This window comes from Pholis gunnellus, assembly GCF_910591455.1.
Source record: "Pholis gunnellus genome assembly, chromosome: 16".
NCBI lineage: Eukaryota > Metazoa > Chordata > Actinopteri > Perciformes > Pholidae > Pholis > Pholis gunnellus.
Window position 1 is genome coordinate 6,183,947 of NC_136543.1, and position 25,389 is coordinate 6,209,335.

General features: G+C 43.6%; 2 protein-coding genes across 2 annotated transcripts in view; both read left to right on the forward strand.

Annotated features, from left to right (window-relative positions):
• Positions 1-681: 681 nt before the first annotated feature.
• On the forward strand, positions 682-4,135 carry abrab (actin binding Rho activating protein b). Its single transcript, XM_079176329.1, has 2 exons — positions 682-1,584; positions 2,278-4,135. Exons 1-2 carry the CDS (start codon positions 800-802, stop codon positions 2,759-2,761), a joined length of 1,269 nt encoding a protein of 422 aa, XP_079032455.1. The 5' UTR covers positions 682-799; the 3' UTR covers positions 2,762-4,135.
• Positions 4,136-7,148: 3,013 nt separating this feature from the next.
• Positions 7,149-25,389, forward strand: part of samd12 (sterile alpha motif domain containing 12) — a gene marked incomplete at its 3' end in the record, with an annotated part of 40,833 nt that continues 22,592 nt past the window's right edge. The window contains exon 1 of the mRNA XM_079176233.1: positions 7,149-7,246. Within this exon, the coding sequence (XP_079032359.1) occupies positions 7,234-7,246 (13 nt within the window). The 5' untranslated portion in view covers positions 7,149-7,233. The remainder of the gene's footprint in view (positions 7,247-25,389) is intronic.

Here is a 25,389-nt window from a genome sequence, read left to right on the forward strand (position 1 = left end):
CTAACATACGCCACCAAAGGCTTGTGGTCACACCAGATTAAGTAAAGGTGTAGCAGCAAAAACCCAGAACAACAATACATTGAGAAAGGGAGTTATTGCTTTTGAGTCCAGCTTTTCATTTGTGTGAGGAAGTTTGCATTATTTCATTTTTCAAGAGTTAGATCGTCCCACTTTAAGGCTGTCTTACCCAGTGGTGGGGGAGGCCAGACACTTTACTGGCCTCCCCCACCACTGGGTAAGACAGCCTTAAGCAAAGTATGTGGACACAAGATCAGTTCATTATCTCTCAGTGTACAGGGTCATCTACTTCTGTGGATGTGTTTTTATAATGTGCTGGAAAACAGTGGTTACATACTGTATATTTGCAGTTTGCTTGAAGAGCTTTGATATCTTGTGGAGCTAGAGAGTTCACAAGGTATTACTGTGACATATCAAGTGGTACGTCTTTAACGGTCTTTGCATTGGTGCACTTCATGATGAAGCTTAGCACCCCCGTGGTCTACCGCCTTGTTTACCTCTAGTTACGAGCTCCGCGCTCTGTGATGAAACATGAGTCCGTAGGGGTTACCGGTGTCAGGGAAAGACGATCAGGACAGTAGCCCTGGATGACCCGAATTCTTTCCACCGTCATGTTAGAGCTCTGCGCTTCCCATTTTAGTAGCTATAAGCGTGAGTGTGGGAAGCAGCAAAGGGAGAGCAACAACGATTTGAGAAGAGAGGAGATGGATATGTTCAGGCTAATCTGACAGCTGAAGATCGTTTAGCGGGTTTAAATGTGCCTGGATTGACATTCATAATTATGTCTGAAAACCAGTCCGGCCAAAGGAAACCATCCACTAACAAGAACATAAAGAAGCTCCGCACTATTAGCATGGTGTGCAGCCTGGCGGGCAGCTGGCAGCAGTGGGTGAAGGAGAACGAGCAGAAGCAGGCCAGTGAACCCAGCGGCTGGGCTCCATTTACGCTGGGAGGACCAGCAGAGGAACAGACAAATACATGGGTCCCAAAGAAGTCTCCTCTCGCTCAGATCCAGCCAACAGGAGCTTCTCAAAATCATGTAATCGGTTCTGGAGAGACTCGAACAACCGTAACGCCCCGCAAGGAGACCAAAGACGCACCCAAGACTGAGGAGGCCAAGACCTCAGCTGAGCCCTCGTCTCGCATTAAGGTGAAGGAAGTGGTGAAGACGGTGACCAGCGGGGTTCAGGAGAGAAGTGCTGGCATCGGGCTCCTAACCGAGATGATCAAGAAGGAGTCCCTGCCATCGGGTGAGGAGATCGACAGGCTCCTGCAGAAGAAATGCTCGCCTACGTGCCGTAGAAAATGCTCCAACATGGTATCGTCTCTGACCAAAAGCTGGAAGCAGGTAGAGAAGGAGCAGAAGCTTGGAAAGGAGGGAGGAGGGGCTGGAGAGGATCGCATCTGTGGTGGTGATGAAGACGGCAACGGACGTCCTGAGGCAAAGGGGGAGAGACTGGACGTAGAGGACACTCAAAAACATGCGACAAGCTCTTTGAAAGAAGTAGAGCAGAAAGACTCTGAAGGAGACTCTGAGTCAGCAGTGAGGATTAAAAGACCCCCAACGTGAGTACGATCAGTGAGCTTCAGTCTGTTTTTCCAGTAAAGAGAGGAAGTTCTTTTCGAACAGAATGGGTTTTAAAATGCTTTAAAGGTCAGATGAAACAGCACATATACATCTTGAATGTGATCTGCTACATTCGATATCCAGAGCACTAATACAGCAGCAAACAACAATGTGCTAAGTAAAGATATAGTGGAGTATTGTCTACCTGAGCAGAGAATGAAGTGTCTTTATATACAGAATATATATATACATATATATATATATATATGTATATATATATTTTTAAATATATATATTGTTTGTATATATTTATATATATGTATTTATTTATATATATATTTATATATGTATATGCGTAGCAGCCACCCTCCAGTTCTCCATCACTGTTACCACGCTGTTTGCACTGTTAGCACTGCTAAGTGCCGGCTCTGCCATCGGCATGTTTTTTGCGATGACTGAGACAACTTTTCATGTTGGCCTCCTCACAAACTCAATTTGTCTGCTTTGTTTTCCACCTCTCATGATCACCTAATTCAGAAACTTGTCAATTAGGTCTGCATTGACCCTTTCATGTGCAATGTGTAACACCTGGCCCCATGCTCCAAAGAAATAGGGAACAGTATTTCATACTACTGGGTGAAAGTAATTGAGTGTGTTAATTCATTTGTAATATAATCTGACTTCCCTCCCAGGTATAGAAAGGAAGCCGGGGATGCCAACAAGATCAACGCCCTCTCCAAGAAATACAGCCCTGTGGGAAACCTCAAGAGCCGCTGGCAGAGCTGGGCCTCAGAGCACACCGTTAACCAGAAACTGAACCCCTTCAGCGAATACTTCGACCTCGATTACTCCATGTCCCTCCGCCTCCAAAAGGGCGAGGAGGGCTACGGACGCCCCAAGGAGGGCACCAAAACCGCGGAGCGGGCCAAACGCGCCGAGCAACACATCCACCGCGAGATAGCCGACATGTGCTACGTGATCAGGATCATGGCCGATCCGGGGCAGGACGGAAGGACCCGCGTCACATTCGGACAGCTGTTCGACAGATATGTTCGGATCTCCGATAAGGTGGTGGGGATTCTGATGAGAGCCAGGAAACACGGGAAGGTGGCGTTTGAAGGGGAGATGCTGTGGCAAGGCCAGGATGACGGAGTGATCATCACTCTGCTGGTGTGACGCTAACACCCGGGGTCAAAGTTGTACTGGAAATCCTCTTACAGCTACCCGGGTCAATCTGACCTGGGTCTACTCAGTGGACACTTGCAGAACCATGTGAAAAGAATACGGAAAGTCCAAAGCTCGGCGGATGAGTCGGTGTGGATTATCCAAAAGAATATTTTGCGGCTTTTTTAGATATTTGAAGATTCATTCTTTCTGTTTTGTGGATTTGTGAGTCGCAGCCGTCGAGGACGTGTTTTGAGAAATCTTCAACTTTTGATGCTCTAGCGTTTGGCTGCTGAAGTTTCCATTCAGAGTTGATTCTCTTTTGCACTTTCTTTATGGCTTATGTAAATGAGAAACTTCCAGCCTATGTGTTAATGTACCAAATAACCAGCAGCGTAGTGCAGCACAGTAATTCACACACGGATTGGGTTTCATTGCCTGAATACCTGCAGCTCAGCAGTCATTATACTGCACCGGGCACAATGCTGAGGAACAGAGCAGACCACAGCACTTTTAAATCTTGTGGGCTTTTAGACAGAGCCTGTAATGATGCATGTAAAGGGTGGCCATGACTGTCTGGGGGAGAAAAGGAAAACTTTTCTTTTCCACATCCAGTTATTGAGTGTTAGTAGAATCTTTCATACAGAAAATAAATGATAACAGATATTTGTGTTTGACAAATAAGGCAAACCGAAGATGCTATTTGTTTCTTTAAACCATTTCAGCAGAAAGCATGACATATTGAGCCATGGTGTACATCTTAGGTATATGCTTGCACCCTCATTAAGAAGCAATAAAGCTCTCATCTTATACAGGAAACCGGGGAAATACCGGATATCAACAAGTCGCTATACGCAATGGCATCTCCTTACAATATGGTTGCGATGAATGCAAGCTCTCCTACAAAGTGTAGAGCTTTCAGATTTAACCTTTGCCTTCTATGTACATTCATTTTGACAACGATGTCCGGAAGTTCAGGAAGAGCCTGAGCAGCTCCAACAGCAGGTTTAACAATTTCTGTACTTTGTTATTTAAAAGTATGAAATAGCCGCTTCAAACAATTGCACACAATTTAGTGATGAAAAATGTTCTCCCTCCTCCGCGTACCTCTACATGTGCAGGCGTTTAAATGTCTTTCTCATGCTAGTGCCGACATTTTGTTTCAGGATAGGAGTATTCTTACGTCGATCATGATATTCTGATTTGACCTGAAAAGGACACGGTGATGTGATGAGTCTTGGACGCTGGATTATCAAGATTTGTTTTCACCTGTAACAGCGTACTGTACAGGTGACGGACCTAATAACATCCTGAAGACAGTTTATAGTCGTTAAATAGACTCCAACTACGGTCCATGGCTGTTTGTTTTCATCATGTACTACATGTATCAACAAAAAAACATTACAATTTGAATTTATTTGTTTATTTTCTGGTTAAGAATACATTTTCAATAAACAAATTAAACTTTTTTTATATGTATTTGTGGTTTCCACTAATCCCAAAGATACAGAACATCATTATAAAGCAAACAAAAGTGGTCGAACAGAGAAACTGTTATTTCCGTTGAAGGTGTATTGCGGTGTATATGCAGAGTCGATTAACTGTCCTCTTTCTCTTCACAGAATGCTTTATGTTGCCGTCTTTGCTCTTCATGCAGCCTCTGCTTTAGCCGACTGTAAGTGTCCAGACTGTATCTCTCATGAGCTGTGGACCTACAGACAGCAGTGAACAGGATTTGAAAGTAGTACAATTCTAGCGCACTTCATCTTATCCGGACTCAAATTGTCATTTCTGTCAGCGATTGGTCAGTCCGAGAAGTTAGTCTACAACTTTAAAGAGACGGTTAAATGAGAAGATTGATACCACTGTGTCCTGATTGGAGCCAGGAGATGATTAGCTTTGCTTAGCTTAGCATAAAGACTGGAGACAGGGAGAAAGAGCTAGCCTGGCAACAAGTTAAAGTTAATGTGGAGTTACATGCAGCTATTTCTACCCCTAAAGCACACGACTCCTCGTAAAATCTGAGCTCATAGTTTTTAGATTTCTGTTCGCGTACGAATTAAACAAACGAGAAAGAACATAGTGAGATTTAGAGGTGCGGATAGGTGGGATTATTTTTTTAAATCTTTGGACAGAGCCAGGCTAGCTGTTTCCCTCTTTCCAGTCATTATGATAAACTAAGCTATTTGTATTCCTTCTGGACTCCAATGTGGAGCTTTTCTTTTTGCGTTTTTGATACATATATATATGTTTTAGTTTGATATTAGGGATGACAGGAGGTCTCAGGGCTCACTGTCTGTAGACAAGAACACCTTTCCTCCATTGTGGTCCTCAACAAATACTACCTTTAACACAAATTGGTCAGTATAGTTAAACTTCTTTAACAATTGCCATTTATTCCCAAAAGTATAATATTCTCTTAATTTTTCACTTTGTCTCTATTTTTAGTCTGCTTGAACTCATGACTCATGATATTTCCCTCTTCAAAAAACCCATTACCACAAGAATGAAAATGAAGCACACACACACACGCACATACACACACACACACACTTACGGTACGTGATGGTTATCAAATAAAGACAGACAAACCGCTCAGACAAGCTGAGCAGACCTTAAAACAAAAGAACAAGAACATGCTGTGGGTTTGCATACCGACGGACACGCCTGTTCCGCACCACACAGAAGAAATATGTGCTGGAAACAACATTCAGACTTCCTCGTACTATGACCTACATTATCCGTTTATCGCTGCAGGGTATCAGTAATAGAAATGTCGCAATCAAAAACCATGACGCAGTTAGGTGAGGATGCTGTCTGTTTATCCGTCCGTGACTTCCTCTGGAGATATTCTACCCGTGTCTTACTCCTAGATGGTACACATGCTTCCTGCTTGTGCTCACTTTCAATGCAATGACCTCATGACCTGGGTACACTGGCTTTGTGTCAGCGACATCACACAGGCGGGTCACAATGATATCACACGTTAAAGAAGGTTTACAGACAAGGAAGAGAAGTTGCTTGTTCAATTGACACACAGAGGAGGTGAGTCATCTTGAAAGTGTGTAGTTCAATCGGCATACCAGAGAGGATTTACGGTCTTTAGTGGTGCTGCCAGTTTGAAGACTTGATAATTATGGTATGCCCATTCGGACACAGCCGTTGTAAAGCTACTTTCTGTTTATCGCTTGGAGAAAGTGCTTGATGACCATCACATCTGTGTCCATGCGCAAAAGTCAAATGAAAACTTTTCTAATTTCTCTTGATAGTTACCATGTGTGTATGTGTGTGTGCAGTTTTGTTGCAATTTATTAATTAAGCAATATAATAAATAATAGTGTCATTAGATGCTAGCATCATTGTACTAAATATAATAAGAAACAAAGATGCATCTGCCTTAATTTATCACCACGCCACTCCCGGCAGTAAGTGGACTGGTTATAGTGGGACAGGGAGAGACTAGAGCGAGTGGATTTCGCCTTGTGAGTCCGTGTGTGAGCCATCATGGCAAAATGTGGTCCTGGAGACACCTACTGTATAAGAAAGAACTTCCACAAAGGCAGTTTTCAGTAGTGCCAGGTGTTCATATTTCAGTGGACAGCTTTTAACACCACAAGCGTCACAACCATGCAATCATAAAACCTTAAAGGTCTGTAGGTTGAGATCTAAATGAAGGCAGAGTTGGGTGTCGTCCGTGTCAGGGTGCAGAGGGGAAAGTGGGGAAGCCCCCCACACTTTACATTTCCTCTGCTATCCAGGCTATTCAATTTATGTGGCTTAATATGTTGCACACACTGACTTTTTAGTTATTGTCAGTCATCTTTGTTTAATTGTCTTCTTCTTTTCTAAATAAGTCTCGTCAGGCTACACTGAGGAGGATGGTTGTATGATTGATAATCCGTTGCGTGCAGAGGCTGCAAAGTGACCTCTTTAGAAAAAGGACTATACTATTGGTTTGGACATTCAGGCTCCATGGTGTGATGTTTAGCACTGTATTTTACAGACTAAATGTCTTGTCTAAAAAGGTAACCAGTAGGGATCAGAAGTCACACTTTTAGTAAAACATTTGGTCAATGGGGAATGTTACTTTTACTTCAGTAAAGTATTCTTTTTGCCATCCCTGTGCGCTACTTATAGGAATATTTATGTGCTTGGTGAATTTCCATGAGCCTTGAGCGTGCTCGCACGTGCAAACACACACACACACACAAACACACACACACACAGAGGGAGAGGGAGAGTGAGGTGCCTTCAAACTGCCTTCTCTGCATATTCTGACGAAACTCTTTCCGCCCGTATCCCCAGAAAGCGCTGAGCCTACACTTCCCGGCATCCTTTGAGGCGCGGCAGCAGCTGTGCGCTCAGGCTCGCCCGCAGCCAAGTGACAACACGCCGAGCAAGGTGCGATGCGAGAGGCAGCGTTTGACTTTTACATTTTCGCCTGCTCCCCTCGCGAGTGATGCTCACATCTGAGGAGTAGCGCTATGGCCGTCGAAGGTAAGGCGCCGCGCCTCGCCTCGCGCGACGGCACTTCCGTTTCTGTGTTGTGTTTTGTTACAGATCCCAGACATTAGTTGGAGTTGCCGTGATGATAGCAGGTGTGTGCACGGCTTACAGCCCGAACGCAGTCGGGTTCACCTGTGACAACCTGTGATGTTGCAGCCTCTGCTCGCTCCGCATTACGTCCCGGTCATCTTCTACTGTTGTTGTTGTCACACTGCACTGTTGAAACGATGCACCGCTTGGTATTCACTGTGATGCACACGGTCACACAGGCTCGCATGCACTGGTTAACAGGTCTGCGACCGTGGAGCGTCCACTTCTCTTGCATAATCGTGTCCGGGCGCGCCGTGCACACCGTGCACACTCTCTCTCTCTGTCTGTGTTCTCCGGAGCCCCGCAGTGCCTCCGAAATTAACATCAGGGACTCTTTTTTTTTTAAATTTTCTTTCTGAGAATTTATCTTGTAGATGATATCCATATATCATTAACACCGGTCTCCGGTTGGGGCTGCTCATCTGGCAGCAGGTGGTGTGACATGTGGACCGGGGAAGTCACCCGCTTCTCCCCGTGATTGTCGGGAAAACGGTTAAGGCGGTGTATAGGTAGGAAGGCGGTGAGGCGCTCGCTCACGCACGGTACAGAGGTGCGAAAAGTGACCGGCAGTGACACGGGATGCTCGGCCAGTCCCCTCACCTTATCGGGGGCATCTTGTGGATCCAGAATCCAATGAGAGGTATGTTGGAGGTGGAGGAGGAAGATGATTGGTATGAGACTGTGGCACTCCTGCAGATCAAGTTATTCATCTGTTGATAAGACATTTCATACACGTTGTCCTGTTTGACCTGAACCCGTCTCTCCTGACTGCTAAACCCAGAATCCTGACATTGTCTCAGATTTTAGTGCAACCTTTGTTCCATGGGAAAGGGCCGAATCAGCAGATCAATATTTTTACCTGAGGACCACTTGAAAGCCTCTGAAGCTCCCACAGATAACTTTAACAACAACTTCTCTATTTGGGCCTTTTTTTTTTTTTAGGACATCAAGAGATGTCTTGTGTTGCTTATTCATGGTGCTGGCAGCTGACCTGCAGGTGTAAAAAGATATTGCCACCTGTGTCAAAGCTTGAAATGCATCTTTAATGACGTACAGTGCGAGCACAACAGCAGCAGCAGCAGCAGCATCTATAACACAGCCGTCCCTCTGTATGGTTTCATTCATGCATCTCTTGAGATTCGTATTTTACAGCCGAAAGAAAATGGGAAGGCGGCTGCTGCAGATGTACACTTTGTTCCCAGAGCCGAATGTTTGAGCCGTTATCCAGCTTCATCCCTTTTTTTTATATCAAGGCTAACACCGATCAATAAAAATGATCTCTTATATATAATAGTTAAGGATAGACTTTATCCTCTCCACACCCATAAATATGATTGGACTTTCATCATTTTCCCTTTTATTTATTTCACATACAGAATAATCTCCCAACTACTATTGTAAGATAGCTGATAGAGTGTAATGCAAAGATGCCATTTTAACTGGAGAACACGATTCTTGAAAGCTTTGTCTCTTTTGTCATCGCTGCGGGAAATGCAAACACAAAGCGTGCAATGCACGCTCTATACAATTTGTGACTTCAGCCGCTCAAGGAGCTATAGGACAACCCGGTGCACTCAGTCGTGATTCACTGACTTGTGTCATTGAGAGCGATGAGTTATGAGAGTCCGTGTCCCTGTCTCCCCCCCCGAAGCCGCTTCAGCTAATAACATCTGTCGGAATTAGGGAAGAAAAAAACCGGCACTTCTAAACCCTCAAGGTCCGGTTCAGACTTCTGCTAGAGCGGCCAGAACATCCTGTGCTGCTCTATGCTGTGGCTGAAATCCAATACTTTGAAATATTTCCTGCTTGAAAACAGTTCTGGTTGTGCTCACCGCCTCAGAGAGAAAAGTAGATAGGATTCATTGGCGGTACGTTTACTGAAGCACTGTGCCGAAATACAGTTTTCAGGTAATTGTACTTTATTTGAGTATTTCAATGTTATGCGACTTGTCTACCTCTACACCACACCCTTTTCAGGTTTAGATAAGATATCAGCATATAGAGTACACTGTCTTCACAAACCCGTGTCACGTTTCAGATGTCGGTGCTGTTAGCAGCTTCACCGAAGAAACGTTTCCTGTCCAAAGTCCTCAGAGGGTTTCATCAAGATAACTTGAGGGAACAGGTATTTTTTACTTTTGATACTTTAAAGCGGGAGCATTCCATTCCGTTAAAGCCCTGACCAAACGAGTTTGCACAATGCTGATTAAATCTACCCCCCCCGCCAGTAAAAGCTCTCTGTATTTCCCTGTTTATCGACGTTGTGATGTCTGTGGGAACTTCCACCAGAAGTGATGCGTTTTTACGCTTAGACTGTAAAGAAGTGGACGTAGTCACGGTGACCTCACCCATTGGTTTATGGGAAACCGTTTTGAAGTTTGTCTTTTAGCCTGTCGCCATGTTGTTTTTTTGGAACCAGAAATGACTATATTTAGACAAGAGGGTGGAGCTGGGGAAGAGCGAGGCCTGCTAAGTTCCCAGCTAACGCTAGCCCCCTCGGTTAGCTAGATGCGTCTGTAATTCACAATAACTGTGATTAATTGGGAGGCTTTTTTAGTTAGCGAAAAAACAGACTTAAAACAAAATGTACTTACTGGGGAAAAAAGAACAACCGACTCCTTAAATTGTCTTTTAGTGCAACTAAACGCTGTCGTAGTGACCTGTCAATCACAACGTAGCCACGCCCTAAAGCATACCCTGCTTTATGGTCTATTTGACTCTAAATAGGACGATAATGTACGAAATGAACATCATGCTGTATTGTAGAAAACGTGAAACTAGCAACTGAGACCATAAACTAATGTCTACAATGTTTACTGAGGTAGTCAATAAAGTGAGAAGTAGGTTCATTTTCTCATAGACTTCTATACAATCTGACTTCTTTTTACAACAAGAGGCTAACTGTCTGTTAGAAAGAATGCAAGTTTAAGGCGCATTCGCATTGAGTTCTCTTTTCAGACTCAGAGGTTCTTTCCCTCTGCAACATATTTGCAGGGGAATACTTAAAGATGGCGCTTCTGGGGTTGAAGGAGATGTGGCGAGCTCACCTGCAGGCGTATATACATCATAAGCACGCGTTGTCTGTTTATATAATTACCCTCACAGCCAGAGGCGGGAGACAAAAAGTCCTCGCTGCAGTTTAAGTACATAACGTTTTGTAGTTTTACTTAAGTAGAATTTTGAATGAAAGACTTGGGATGGAATATTTATACTTAGTTCTATTGCTACTCATACTAAAGGATCTGAATACTTCTGATTTCTTTGCCATCATCTCAACGTATGATTTCGATTTTGTTCTGAGACGGAGTATTTCAATCTTATCAGGTAAAATGACATTATTTTGTTGCAGCCTCTCAAATGTGAAAGTTTCCAATGCCATTTTTTTCAATTATAAATTGAATACCCCCGGGGTTCATACATTTTTTAAGGGAGGCAAAAAAAAGTAATTGCGTTTATACATTTCATAGATTGAATGATTTATGGATTGATCAAATAGATAAGTTGTAATTTAAAGTCACTGTTACATGCTGCTTTTTTTTAAAGATAGCATGTCAAGTATCATCCTATTATTGTTGTTGTTTCCCTTCCCTCCTAAGATGACACTTACAATTTGGTTTGCACACTGATCTCCATTTCTAAATTTGCCACAGTTAACTTAAAAGTCCTGTTTCTTTTTTTATTTTTTAAATGAATCTCTAATTAAAACCGGTCGTGTTTGTTTCTCTGCACTACAAGCAAAGCTCTCCCAGTGGATTCGTCAAAGCTGCCGGCAGCACCATGTCTTTTAATATATGATGTGACGTTTGAGAGAAATCACAACAACTCTGCAGTGTCACCGTTTCCTGTTCCAGTGCTCCACCAACCCCTCTAAGACAAGAGAATATAGGTCAAGTATTTAAGAATTTATAACACATGAGATGACAATAAGCTCTTTGAGAAACGAGCACTTTGGAGAGTGCCTGCCGCCATTTGAGCGTTCCTTTGGAGGGCACTTTCACTTAGCTGAAAAAAGCTAAGTGAAAAAATCCACAAATATCCACAAAGCTCCGTACTGACGATACTTTCCCGATAGCTGTTTTTAGTTGAAACTCTACAGCAATCCGTTTTTTGGTTCTTTGTGCACGCATCTTTTTTCTGCTTGTGTGAAAATGAATACCAAATTGCATATTCTTTTTGAAGTCGGAAATGAAATGCTTGAAGAAAGGGTTGTGCTGGCGTGTCAGAAAATGTGTGCCTCTCCCTGACACATTTCTCTCTGCCTGCAAGAGGTGTGACACAAGAGTCTTGGGAATTGTTGCATCATGTCGTACGGTAAATCTCTTTTCATTCGGATTACATCATCGGTAAGTGAAGGCGCGTGGCTTGGTCAAACCCCCCCCCTTACCCAGCAGTTGCACTACATACTTGACAAAGGCTCCTGGTGGCGGAGCTTTGTCCTCAGCACAGTTGGGAGACGTTTATAGTCTCAACTACTGTTGCGTCGTAACAGCTAATATCGATGACATAGTGTCTGATGCTATATTTAGCTCTACCAATATTGACTGAGGGCTGGTTTGTACTACAAAAGACCTGGCATGTCAAGTCAAAAGTGTTAATGGCTGTTCTGAACGGCCACCCTCGAAGGCGGAGAGAAAAGCCGGCCGCCATGGGACACATTGTCAGATAGCAGTCTCTCATGGGAGGAATCCTGTTGTACTCAGTTGAACACATGAAAAGTGACAGAAGCCGGTTTAGTTAAAAGGAAAAAAGAAAGCTGGAGATAGAAGTTCAAACCCCAGTTCTTTTCTTACTTCCACGCGGCGGGTTAATCCGGGCTTGAGTGTCAGATTGTCCGTTTCGGAAAGTTACACAAGTTGTCCATCTGTCACTAACCCACTGTTATCCGACGTCGGAAAAGTGTGGGAGAAGCTGTTTTGCAATCACACAAGCAGTTCAGATGGAGTATACTGTGAAGGAAAATCTGTTGCCAAGTGCGAGAGCTTGCAGAATACGATGCGACAACTTGCACAACAAAAATCTTCACAAATGTGTAGGTTGATGTTGAATGAATACAATGGCAGCTTCAAACTCTTAAACCAACATTTAACTCCTATTCACTTTTTTTTACTTGGGTCCACTTTTCAGCTCGACCACTGCAACCTCTCGAACTGCAACTTTACAGTAGTGCTCTATCGTAACACAAAGAGACAAATCTGCGCCCCTTGACTTCCGTCAGCGGCTGTAGCAACTCAAATTCTTACATCACCAATCCTTCTGTTGCTGCTGCTACAGCCGGTGACCTCGGTGCTACAGCCACTAACTCGAGGTCTGTCTCCGCTAGTTGCGCTAGCTAATTCTTGTCTCATTTGTGGTCTGTTAAACAATAAATTCATCAAATTCAATCCATATTGCTATTTTCCAAGCTATATTAGCTGACATATTTACCGTGAGAGCTGTTTCAATGGGAAGGGAGCAGTTAAGGCGTCGTCATATGGAAGTGGGCGTGGTTTCGGCTAAACGATAGATGCGGACAGCAGAGCAAAAGAGCGCTACACTTTTCGATTTCTCCACACACATGAGTTCAGATTTCTGTTCAAGCTCTCACATCAAGTCCACAAGCTTTCGAATTTTGCAACATATTTACCTTCACATCTGCTGGCATCGGAATCGTGTCAAAGAAGTACCGTCCTCATCATCCATTCCACCACGCCGGCATCGCCATCTGGCATTGCACTTGGCGGGACAATCATTTAAACACACATTGCAAGTACCTTGTAACACGAGAAGCGTAGCATAATGTTAATTCTACTGTTTACTTTGAGAATGTCTGGACAGAGGAGCAAATTACTGCTGCTGTGATGTTGAAACTTTCCAGAGTTGCCTCAAAGGAGAACAATTATGTTCATCGGCACCTGTAGCAACATACCCCATTTGTATAACACGGTGCTATTTGAGGAGGTCTGTTTTGGATTTATTGGACACTTGTCCGCGTGGAGACAAGTCGGGACAGAAGGGGAAAGAGACATGCGACAAAGGCCTCTGGTGGAATCAGACCAGCACTTTTTGTGGTTGTGCGGTGTGCGTCTTAACCACCCGTTCACCAGCATACGGTGTTATTTTCAGTCTGAATTCATCTCATATTAGACTGGATATGAAAGGCTACGTGTCTTTAGGGCCATAATGTAGAGCAGGGTTTCATATAAACACGTAGATACACGCGCATATAGAAAAGAGCCAAGAACTGGACCCCATGTCCAACCGCAGCAGCAGTCAGTGTTTACCCCTGTGGCAGAAGTTGTTCATTTCACTCGCCCTCTCTTGCCTCCCTGCGACAAGCCTCCTTGATACGTCCTGCCCTGCTCTGCATGCCTGTGCACCCATTCAGAAAACTCCAATCCGTCCCCGGGATCTGGCCCAGGAATAGAATTAGCAGAATAAACGTGTTTATTCGCGTCTGTGGAATAGGATTACATCTTAGTCAGGCTAATCAGGAGTTGCTGCGGCGAGGGGGGCATCTTTATGAACCTTACTCAGCAGGAACGGGATAAAGATGACAGAAGATGCAGCAAATGTCATCGGAGAGTGGTGTTGTGTAATCATCCCTCGGGTGGACCTACAGCCATCTTTGATGCACCGTACTAAAGTGCTGCCGCCTGGAATTTAGAATGAGAGCAAAGCAGAAAATAAAAATAAAGAATAAAATGAGAAGAGAGAAAAAAAAAGTAGTAGTGGGCACAGAGTTGTCCTGTAGCAATGTCAACATTCACATATTCGACTTTCATCAACAGACTTGCATCTCCTAACTTGTACCTGGAGAGAATCTGTCAATGTCAAGGGTTTACTCATTACAGTTCTGTCAGATCTGTCCCTGGCCTGAGCGCTGAAGGCTTTCCTCGATGGAAAAGATGTTTTCGCTCTTCTCCTGACTGGCTTCCGCAAGCGTTTGCTTGACAGATGATTCATCCAGTCGTCCATCCGTACAAGTATTTCTTTTTTTTTAAGTGCCTGACCTTTTCTAACCAGCTTCCAACGACGGCTTCTCAGATGAAACCATCTTGCGGGTCAGGTTGGGACAAAGCAAGACATTTGAAGACGGCACTCTGAGCTCTCGGAAATTAGAAACAGACCAAATGATGAGTTGCTTTAATCAAGAAGGTAATCGATAGATTAATCAATAGTGTGACATTTTGGGAACTGTGCTTATTAACTGTCTCTCTGAGAGTTTTATGGAGACGATACCACTACGAAGCTACAGCTAGCCATTTGCGCTTAGCACAAAGACTGGAAACAAGGAGATACAACTAGCGCCCCTTAAACATGTGATGTGTCAGTAAATGGATTTTGTTTCCTTCAGACAGAGCCAGGCTAGCTGTTTCCCAGTTTCTAGTCTTTATGCTAAGCTAAGCTAACTGGCCTTCTGGCTTCAGCTTCATATTTAGCGTACAGACATGAGAGTGGTATCAAACTTCTCACCTAACTCTCAGCAAGAAAGGGAATTAACTTATTTCACAAAATTCCTATTCCAAAACTATTCCTCATTCTTCAAAGGAGACCGATAACAGTGTCGATACTGTACCATAAACTACAGAAGGGGCCAGTCCAAGTAAGTTGGATGTCACTGACACTGAGCAGAATTACATTTTTAGGGTTCAAAAGAAAAGTTAGCTGACATAACCACAGCAAAACAGCTACAAGTGGAGAAGATTCATTCAATTTAAAAGCGGCGGTGTTCCAATTTGTAGTTATTTTCACATTCACATCACACCTGCGCCTCTCACTCACTGTGTTAGGGTGTCACCTGTAGCCTCGGGATGCTCTGTGCTACGGCTCAATCAACTTCAATCGTAAGCCATTTGCCATTTTTTTTGCACTTGGCACACACTGAGCCGGATTCACAGCGATCAAAGAGGGAAAAGGTGCAGATTTTCCACATTTAGATCTGAGGAATATGCAGATGAGCGAAGGCAATAAGGATGAGAGGAGTGTGGAGTTGTGTTGCCTTTGTTACAAGCAAAGGCTCTGCAGCGTCCGACCTCTGTTTAGGACCTTTTTTTTTTTACTAGCTGACAGCGTGTGGCACAAAACAGGACGGAACAAGATATGCCGTACACGGTATCTTTGTCGACTTTCATGACGAATGAGCATGAAGCAATTTAAACTCTGGGGGAAGAGACGTACGTTGCATAATTTCCCAGTTGTTTCATTGATCTTCGTTGTAAAGCGATTCCAAGCCTTTTGTGCAACGATGACCTCTGTTTTTTTTTTCCTGAAATGCCCTGCGACATTTGGCACCCCCGTTGTGTCGAGAAACTTGCCGGCGTGTCCCTGAAGACCACGAGGTTCTCTGGGCTCTGTTCCTGCTCACTGAAGTCCGAGGCAGTCTGTGTCCCCCCCGAGTGGGCACAGATGGGTGGGAGTCAATGTCAGGTGAAAATGGTTGTTGTGTAGCAGGGCTGCAAGAGTTGACGCCTTTTGACATCTTTAAAGGTGGGACACACAGACAACAGTAATGCTTTAAATACATGTTGGTTCTATGAGGAAAAAGTCGGCCACCACTGACAGCTGGATGGCAGTCTGGAAATACTTTAAAGTGCAGACCAAAAAACAATTATTTGTAATTGTTCCATTGCATGTGTTCGGAGGGGCGGGTGGCAGCAGAGCTAATTATTACAGCAGGACTAATTGAATCGGTACTTGAAGAAAAACAATGTGAAGGGCTACAATGAGCCCAGAGAAAATTAAATCTGCAGCAAACATTAGGGGGGAAAAAACTGTGATCGTATTCACAAATCAGTAAAGCAGTAAAAGTGTCTTCGCATCATTCATATATTGAGCGTATCGCCTGTGATATTGAGACACTGAGGAGTTAAATGCATGACTCGGCGGGCAAAAGTTACGGCATAAGCAGAGTTTACTGGGTTGATGGTTGAAACAAAAACAGGATGCAGCAGCAGACGGGCAGACGGAGAGAAAAAGGGCAAAAGACGGGCAAAAGGCAGACTTAACGATCAATATGGATGTGACAATGTACTATATTATTTTATACTTCTTACTATATTTAAAGACTTTATTGATGTTTGACAGGAAATGCATTTGCTAATAATCTGTATTTTACCTTATATTTTGCTTTATAGTGGCAGTGTTGAGCAGCTTATGCTTATGTTATATTTTATAAATTGCCAGTATTACTACTATAATACTAAAAAGCGTTTGGAAACATACTTTGGTCACCGTGACATTGTATCTTGTTTTATCCTCACACGACACACAAGAACATTTTTTTTTTTACTCGTGCCTTAATGCTGATACTGCAGTTATTTTTCTCCATGCGGCGCTGACATTGAGATACTCTGGTCTGATCACTGTAAAAAAAACAAGACAATGCATATGACATTGAAGTGTAGCTAATATAGAACATGAGTTGTGAAAATGAGTCTGCAGTTGTCGGTAATGCATGCACTGTCCCAGAGAAATAAACTCAACTTTCCAACGGTTCCCGGTCACCTAAAAGAGGAAGTTTGCGTCTCTGATCAAATATTTATAGATGCTACTCGACTCTAAATTAAGACAATCTATTTTGTGTCGCCTCTTCACCGTCTGCCTTTTGAAGCAGAGCACGTTAAAAGCCTTATGCCTGGGATGCATGCTTCACGGTGAGCGGCCGATTATATTTAGCTCACATGCGTTTGTGCAGCAAAGTGGGTCATTTCGCTCTGTTGTCGTCTCACTGACTCATTTTTCTCTGTCTTTCTCACAATATATCCCTCCCTACAACTTTCTTTTTTCTTTTTTATCCTCTCTCAATTCATCTACTTATTTTTTTTTTTAGTAATCCTCCCTCACTCTCTGCAGCTGAGAAATGTTCAAAGCCGAGCACATCTGCGCCTGTCCGACACAGAACCGACCAATCACAGCCGATCCAGCCCCGCGGGTCGGAGAGGGCAGTCTCTGAAGTTGCAGCACAGTTAACTTTTGATAGGATGTCAGGGTGAATTAAGAGCCCCCGCAGAGAGTCGAGCTGGCCGGATAACTTGTTACATGACTTCACTTTGATAGTTAGCCGTGCAGCCAGTCCTCTTTGTCTCAGCGGCAGACATATGAACAGATAAGATAACCTAATGAGCGTGTAAGGGAAAGAGTTGTAGTGAACGCGGGCGCTTGTATGGTTTATTGTGTTTTAAGCATCCATTAATTGTGCAGGTTTTCCTTGAATCTCTGCTCTCAGTCAGTTCAGACTATAGTGAGATTCTGGTGCAGGCTCTCGTATGCATTAACGAGTGCATTTAAGCCAGTGAGCTTAAAAGGACCTTGACAAGAATTCCTCCAGATGTCATGTGCTGTTAGTAATGGCTCATTACACGTGTATTACCAGGCTACGCTTATGCAACAGTGAGTTTAACGCTTGTTGCACAAACCTATAGGCTGTAAACCAAGATGAAGCTGACAGTTAAAGTCAAATCTGACATTTCTTTTTCTAAACACATTATACAAGTACAAAAAAAAGTTTGTGAAAAGACTGAACTATAGTGTACTGAATTGAGAGTTCGACCCTTTTTTTAAAAAATAATTATTTTGTAATCATTTTTAGCTACAGATTCTTTGGCCGTGCCTGAAATCATGGCTCGTTGACGCACTACCCTCAGTACAACCCTCTCTCTGAGGGCTGTACAAAAGCTAGAGCGCATAACATCAGTTCTGTGTCGCAATCTAATCAATTCTGTCCGATAACATTTAGAAAGTCTAGAAGAGCTGCGCCACTGAATTATTGTGTCCCTATTCCAGTTAGCGTAGGGCTAAACAGGAAGTTAGACCGGAGTTTCCGGTGTGCATGCCGTGCCCATTGAGCATGCACGTTAACGCTCTGCAAAAGAAGTGCAGTTAAATGTCCGACGTGGTACGTACTGCAACTGGACATATGTAATCAACCCTCACCCACGACTGGCCGTTGTTTTCCACCTAATTTAGCTGGGTGGTTAATAACACTTTTGTTTTTGTGATGTGACAAACTCGGAACAGATTTTTATCCTTGTTTTATGAGGACATTAAATAAAGACAGCGAAAATGAGCCTTAAGCCACAACAATTTCCATTTCACTGGGGGGCCGTTTAAACCTTGAGCCAACTAATGAAGCGTCCAACCAATTCATTCAAATCTCTGCTTTCAAAACCAGCGACATCAGAGTCGACCCACTGATTCACAGTGAATGATAGCCGAGATCACCATCGCCTCTTGAATAGGCCCGCAGTGCCGGCTCATGAATTTTAAAAAGCCATGAACGGCGGGTCTATTAATGACCCGTGGATCCGTCAGGGTAACGGATGCCCTACTTATTTCAGTGTTATAAGCAGAGACACCTAAAACCTTGCAAGGCTTAAAGTGGGATACCTTACATAATCATGCACTCTCGTTCCTCTGACAGCAGCGACACCCATTCTGTCTGACACTCTTTAGTAATCTGCAGATTGCTGCAACACGTTGTAGGGACACTGACACGGCATGGAAGCAGCTCAATTTTTACGCAGCCTTTCTCTCCGAGCGCAACATAACGTCAACTAGTTTAATTCTGCCTTTTTGTGTCTGCAGCTCCACTTCAACTCAAGGACAGCAGAGACTGTTGCTGCAGGTGCCGTTGAACAGCGCTAGTAACTCTTTATTGCTCCAATGGAGCTGCTCATTAGCTGATACAAGAAGGGTGTAAATGGCAGCTTCAGGTGTGATTAACGACAACTGCTTTCGTGCTGAAAAAGTCCCGCACCTGCACAGCAAATCAAGTAGCTCTAAGTGGCATTTGTGACACAAATATTTGATGATGGTGTTTAGGGCTTGGGATTTTGTATTTATTTTTTACTTGAGGAATGAATATAGCAACAGAAGACACATTTCCCAAATGTTGAATGTTTTCTAAACACAAGCAGACTTAATTAAACTTTGCTTATGAAAATTAGCAATATCATTTTTTAAATCAGGAATTTTCTCATAAAAAAATAAGTAAACAAGATTACAAATGGCAACTTCTGGCACACAGTTTTTTGATGCAAATGTCTTTTATGGTCTCCAAAGAGTGTGCTTTCTATGAGACTTAAACTAACAGTCTAGTCCGAATTACACTGCAATCGATACTTTTGAATTGATTTCTATTTTGTCTGCTTCAGTTTCTTAATGCACAAATTTACGACCAAATAAAAAAACTACATATTTGCTGTGGGGCTCTACAGAGAAGCAAATGTATCTTTTTTTGCATCGAGAGCTGCCACTTATATGCAGGAAAGCGAGGACTGAAATATTGTATCGTGAAGGTTTTTTCACTTTGACTCTCTACTGTGCGCACAAATCCTTCCTCCTCCAGTTTATCCCAAATTACTTTGTAGACATCACTATTTTTGTTGCCTTTTTATTTAGCATATTCTGTATGTTCCCCTCGGCCCAGATGTCACGCAGCCTTCTGCAGATGTCTTAGTCAGTCCTCTCCCACTCATGTTAACCTTTTCGTTCAATCCAATCTCAACAAATGCCGGCGCAGGCACCTTGTGTTTTGATCACTTCCTGCAATGAGGTCGGATTATGTTCTCACTGCATTCAAACTGCTCTCGGCTTTTCTTGGAAACGGAGACCTCCTTTCCCAGGCGGTCTCAGATCGGTTGCTTTGGTTCACACCGGAGCCCCAATGGACCGCACCAGAGTTTTGAATGAAACAGACTAAATGTTGACTTGTGAAAGCACCCTAAGACCCCAAAAGAGACTTTTAAGAACAAACAACAGCGAAGAGATCGATACACCTCCGTCTCCTGAATTTAATCTCCAAAAACTACAGCCCAAAGCGCCCTATGCTGCAGCTCTCTCTGTCTCTTTCCGCCCTTCAAAGATATTCTAATTAGTATTCTGGTAAGCGTGTAACTGTGTCTTCTGTCCCCCACTGATGGAGATACTCTGTGCAGGGTCCTCAGGGTAGACAGATGAGCAGACGCACTCTTCCTCGCACATTTAGTTCTAATTTTGGAGAGCGGGGGGGACGGACTCCGTTGACACCCCGAGTAGATCTGCTAGGTGTGCTCGCTTTCTCAGAGCAGGCTGGGTGAGAATCGGCAACGCCTGCAGTGTTAGGGTGGCAAGTTTTACAGCGCCTTTGCCTGTGTCTGTGCACGATGTACAAGTGCATGTAAATCAATGCGGATGCATGCGTGAGCTGATTGGAGCGAGATGACAGATGGAGAAAGCTGACTGGCTCTGTGAAAAATAAAAAAGTGCCAATCTACACATTCATTCCCCGAACCGTTTAGTTATTTTTAGTGTTGGGACTGATTTTCAGATTTAGCTCCAAGCCACTGTTGACATATAAAAAGAGAAGCAGCTGCGCGGGTGACTGAAATGTCATTTTGCGGAGATCCTGCCAGTTCTGGTGCCAGGGCCAGCTCTTCAAAATTCAAAACAAGTGTCAGCTGGAACAGCTTTGGTTATGGGAACTCGTGCGCCCACGTCCTTACATGCCCATTAGCGGATTGGGATTAGCTTCACCTTTCTGCTAAACGTCGCTGGAAGTGAGGCAAAAGAACAAAGGCGTCACGGCTGCTGCAGTGCAGACTTGGTACGATCTCCGCAGTCATCTGGCCCGGCTTACCCTGGCTGCTTCCCCCAGGCTTGGTTTCTGGGTCACAACGTGGCTTCTATTCGCAAACAATTCATTCTGCTCCACTTTGAGAGTCAGCCAGAGAGAAAGCGATAACTATGAGGCTGAGCGCCCACACAGAGCAAACTTCACTTTTGATTATGGACCCGCTAGTGGTTTCACTTTGAACCTGCTCGCGCTGTGAAACACGCGCTCAGGAGGTAGCGCAGGAAGAAATGCAGCACTTGGCTGCTCCCATTGCTCTGGGTTGAAAGATTTTCTCTCAGCTGGGTTTCTGCGATTTTATACTATAGACTCGTAGTGCTCATTTAATACAATATATGATTATTGAAAGCTCACAGCTCACATTTAAGTGACGGCGCAAACGTGAATGGTCCTAAAAAATTCTTAAATTCTCAATATAATCACATTAAACCAGTGATGACCTCATTGTTAACCTATGATATGTTAATATTGACCTTATGGTTAATCAATAATAAGGGTTTTGTTTGTTCTGTGGTCAGTAGTGAAACGCAACTAAATACATTTACTCTAGTACAACCGATGTCACATGAACCGAGACTTCAGAACCAAGTCGATGCTAAAAATTCTGAAAATGTGAAGGTACTTGATTTTCCACCACTCCGTTTTCACCATGTATCAGGGCTTCGGGACTTTAGGCTAATGCATGCCGTCATCCCAGGGACAATAGAAAATGTCCCCCAACAAAGCAACATTGGCCCATGTTTCCTTCACAATTTAAGCAAACTTTTGTACTGTCTCAAGAAAAGAAACACTAGTCGTTTTTAATGCGATTTAAAACGTGCATAAAAGTACGAGAGCTGGTAAGCGTTAGCATTTAGCAGCCGGTGTTCATCACAGTCCTGATTAGTTAAGTAATGAAGCTAACAGCTAACGTTAGCGGAAGTTGCATCGAGACACATTATGATGCGTTCAAGCTCTATTCAATAAACAAGAGTATTGGGGCTAAGGTCATTTATAATGTTGTTATATGTTCGAATGTAATCTTGTAAAGTTTCGTATTTGGCAAAAACTTGAGGCCCATCACTAGGGATTAATAATATATTTGCAAAAACCAGTATGCAAACGCTAATAAAGGAGTGTATGTTGAAGTACATGGGATTTATTGTTTTCTTTTTCATTGTATTAAATTGGTTCTCAAGAATTGTGGAATTTCACTCATATTTCTGATTTCCTGACATCCCTATCCAGTACTATTGAAGTATTTTGTATGTCCGAACAGGACTTTCCTAAAAAATAAAGAGCATTGCACATCTCAGCAAAGCTAAATAAAGGTAAAAAGAAAACAACACTTTTTACGCTCAGTATTCATTGGGTGGGAGCTGGCGCCGCACAGAAAGTCACTGTAACTCATCTGGTCCAGAACCCCAGCCTATAACATTACAAGATAAAAATGATGAAGCAGTATATCTTGACTACGTGGGGACACAATGTTCCCGTCTGCCGGTATTTCTCAAATACGACTGGTTGGTAATGGCTCCTTGTTCGCAAACCATGTCCAGTAATTAAGTGAGACAGAGAGTTATGTAAGATTAATCCAATTCTTTATTAATCTTCCTCTCTGTAATCTCAGGATGCATTTGGCTGTGCAGGGATGGCTCTATTCTCCAGCACCTCCATTCATTTCATCCTCTTGTTTCCTCCTGAATCTCATTGAGAGAAAAAAAAAAAAAAAGGAGGCAGACATCCTGCATCATCTGTCTCTCTTCCCTCGTGATGGTTGCTCGGGCGCATGTCAGGGAGGAGAGAGGGAAGAATGTAATGGTGCTATTTATAGCAACTGTTGCCGTTTAAAAAAAAAAATGCAACTGTCCTTCCTCCTTGTGTGTGCCTCCACTTTCCCTAACCCCATCATCATCTTGTCATCCATCCATCCAACTATTCTTGTAGTACGCCGGTGCCATTGTTTAGATGCCCTCGGGCAGAGGATGTATAATTAATTTCTCCTCCAGAGTTGTGGCACACCATTCATGAATGGAGTCAGGGCGAGGGGGAGAGGGGCAAGAGTGAGCTCCATAGAGATGAGGGAGGAATAAAGAGGCAGTGAGGGGGAGCAACGCTTCGTGCTGCGCATCTCAAGTCGGCTTTGTTTAAAACATGGCCCGCTCATGTATATTCGCTCTATGTTTAGCAACGGGGGCGTCTCAAGACCTCCGTTCCTTATCAGGGATCAGAACGGAGCAGGTTTGTGATATGACTTCAAATAGTGATCTGTGATCCACAATCAAACCTGTTGGTCACCGTTATTCTGCAAAATACTCTGGAAAACAAACCCTCGGGATGTGCTGTTTTCATCAATTCCGGATATCCTACATAAGTAAGAACATTTTGTACAGTGGTGGAAGTATTTGGATGTATGTAAAAGGTACCTAAGGTATTAAAGTAAAAGCACTCGTGCATGAAAACATTTTACAGTGGTGGGGGTGGAGCTAGTTTTACAGTAGTCACTTTATATACAGTTTAGGTAGGTTAGTCCTTTAGTCCATCGATTCCCAACCTAGGACTCGGGTCCCCTTCGATGGGTCATGAGGGGTTTCTTTAATTTTTGTTTTATTTGTGCATCTTTCTTTGGTGGGACACAATCCAACAGAGACCTGCGCGGGGTCCAGAGCTGAACGTGTAGACACATCCTGAGAGGACGGTGTGATTTGAGGTCCTGAGGGAGGACGTTTCTCTGGAAGTTTTGCTTTGGCCTGCGGCGCATTCCTTCACTGAATCATACTGAGTTCCTTCTTTTGTTTCCGAGGTGTGCATGTCCTCGGAGGAGGAGGGGACCACCTACGGTAGTTTACACCCTCCTGCTCCTGTTATATGCTAAGACAGCGCCGATGTTGTCGTCGTCGTCGTCATCTTGTTCCAATCCTTCTGAGCCGTGTCAGAGTTGTTGTAACTGCTCGGTGACAGTGGCCTGACAGAATCTGGCCTAATTGCGTGTTGTCCTGGGCCTCCTGGGCGTGCCAGCAAACAGATTGAAAGTATTGTTTTGGCCAATACATGACTGTCATCTTTATTTTTCATCCCAGCCGACACAAATGTGTCCATCGGGGACATCGAAACATTCATTTGTTGTAAGCATTTGTACAAGTCCCTGCCTCCAACTTCACTTTCCTGTTTCGTTACGGACCATTGATGTCTGTCAGCGTGTCTTGATCCGTGTATGCGATGGTGCCTTTCTTGCAGATCTTCCATTGTGTTTTCAAGTTTATTCTCGCTCTTTTGAGACCATTCACAATGTGCGCCCTTTGAAAAAACAACCTTTAATCCCCAGCAGCAGCAGCAGCAGCCTTCAGGTGTGATGAAAAGAGTCTTCGGCTCAGGTTCCACATAAAAAGATCCGTCCGTGTTTTTTTTTTGGAACAAGTGGGCGGATTGCGCGATGACAAACGACCTATTTCCGTGACACCTCACAACCCACTGCTCGCCGTCGCTTCTGAGCTCACATCAGTGGCTGATGAGACTGAAATAGTGCCAGAGTCTGACGCTTCACATGAAGAACCAAACTAAAAATAATCACCTCATGGAGGAAATGGCAAAGTAGTGCGATACGAGTTTATAAGAAGGAATTAAAGCCATCTGCTGACGTGACTATTGTCCTTCATCCTCCTGAAGGCTCCAGTCTATAGAATAGAGTCTCCACTCAAATACATTCACTGAACTACATTCAGTGGATTTCAGATCTCCATTTTCAAGTCGTCCGCCTGAGATACAAACTTCTCTCAATAAGACCCAGTTGTTGTTTTTGCAACAGCACTCTCTCTAAAAAGATGCTTCTTTCTGGCTGAAGATGAAACCTGTTGTGTTGCTCAGTCATCAGTTATGAGTTACGTTGGCTGCGAAAGCTCCGCCTTTTGTGATGGGAATGGTTGAATATTGCAAACTAGCAGAGAAAAGTGTATTTAATTTGTTTTTGTGAATTTGATAACTATGCCGTGTAATGTGTTCTGTGTTGACACCGAAAAGGGGACAAAATACACAAAGATGATAGTGTGCAAACTAAATTCTCTTGATTTTTGAGTGTGATGTTGGTGGACACTATTCTCTTTGCGATGCACAACAGAAATGGAGGAACTCTTCGCAACTCAACTCACCTCTGGTGAAATGAGGCTTTACGGTAGAGTCATAAAGCCAGCAGACCGACTCGGCAATGTCTGTTACACAGTAGTGTCTGTCTAAAGTTAGCTAGCGATAGCTAACATTAGCCACCAACAGCCACTGGTCAGACCAGACCAGGTCAGCAGCAAAACACCAGAGTGGGTTGGATTGAACGAGTGTTTTTATTGCTCATGAATTCAACTTTTCATTTCTAATAAGTAGAACGTTACGTAGTCTCGCTTCAAGATTCCAATATTTCAATTGGAAGTCTCACTTTAAATGAGTTGTGTCTTTATTTGTATTGCTGGTGTCCTCTGATGGTCAAATA

Coding starts and splice junctions, on each gene's coding strand:
- abrab (XM_079176329.1), top strand. CDS start 800: ATGTCTGAAAACCAGTCCGGCCAAAGGAAACCATCCACTAACAAGAAC. Junction 1,585..2,277: donor AGGATTAAAAGACCCCCAAC/GTGAGTACGATC, acceptor CTTCCCTCCCAG/GTATAGAAAGGAAGCCGGGG.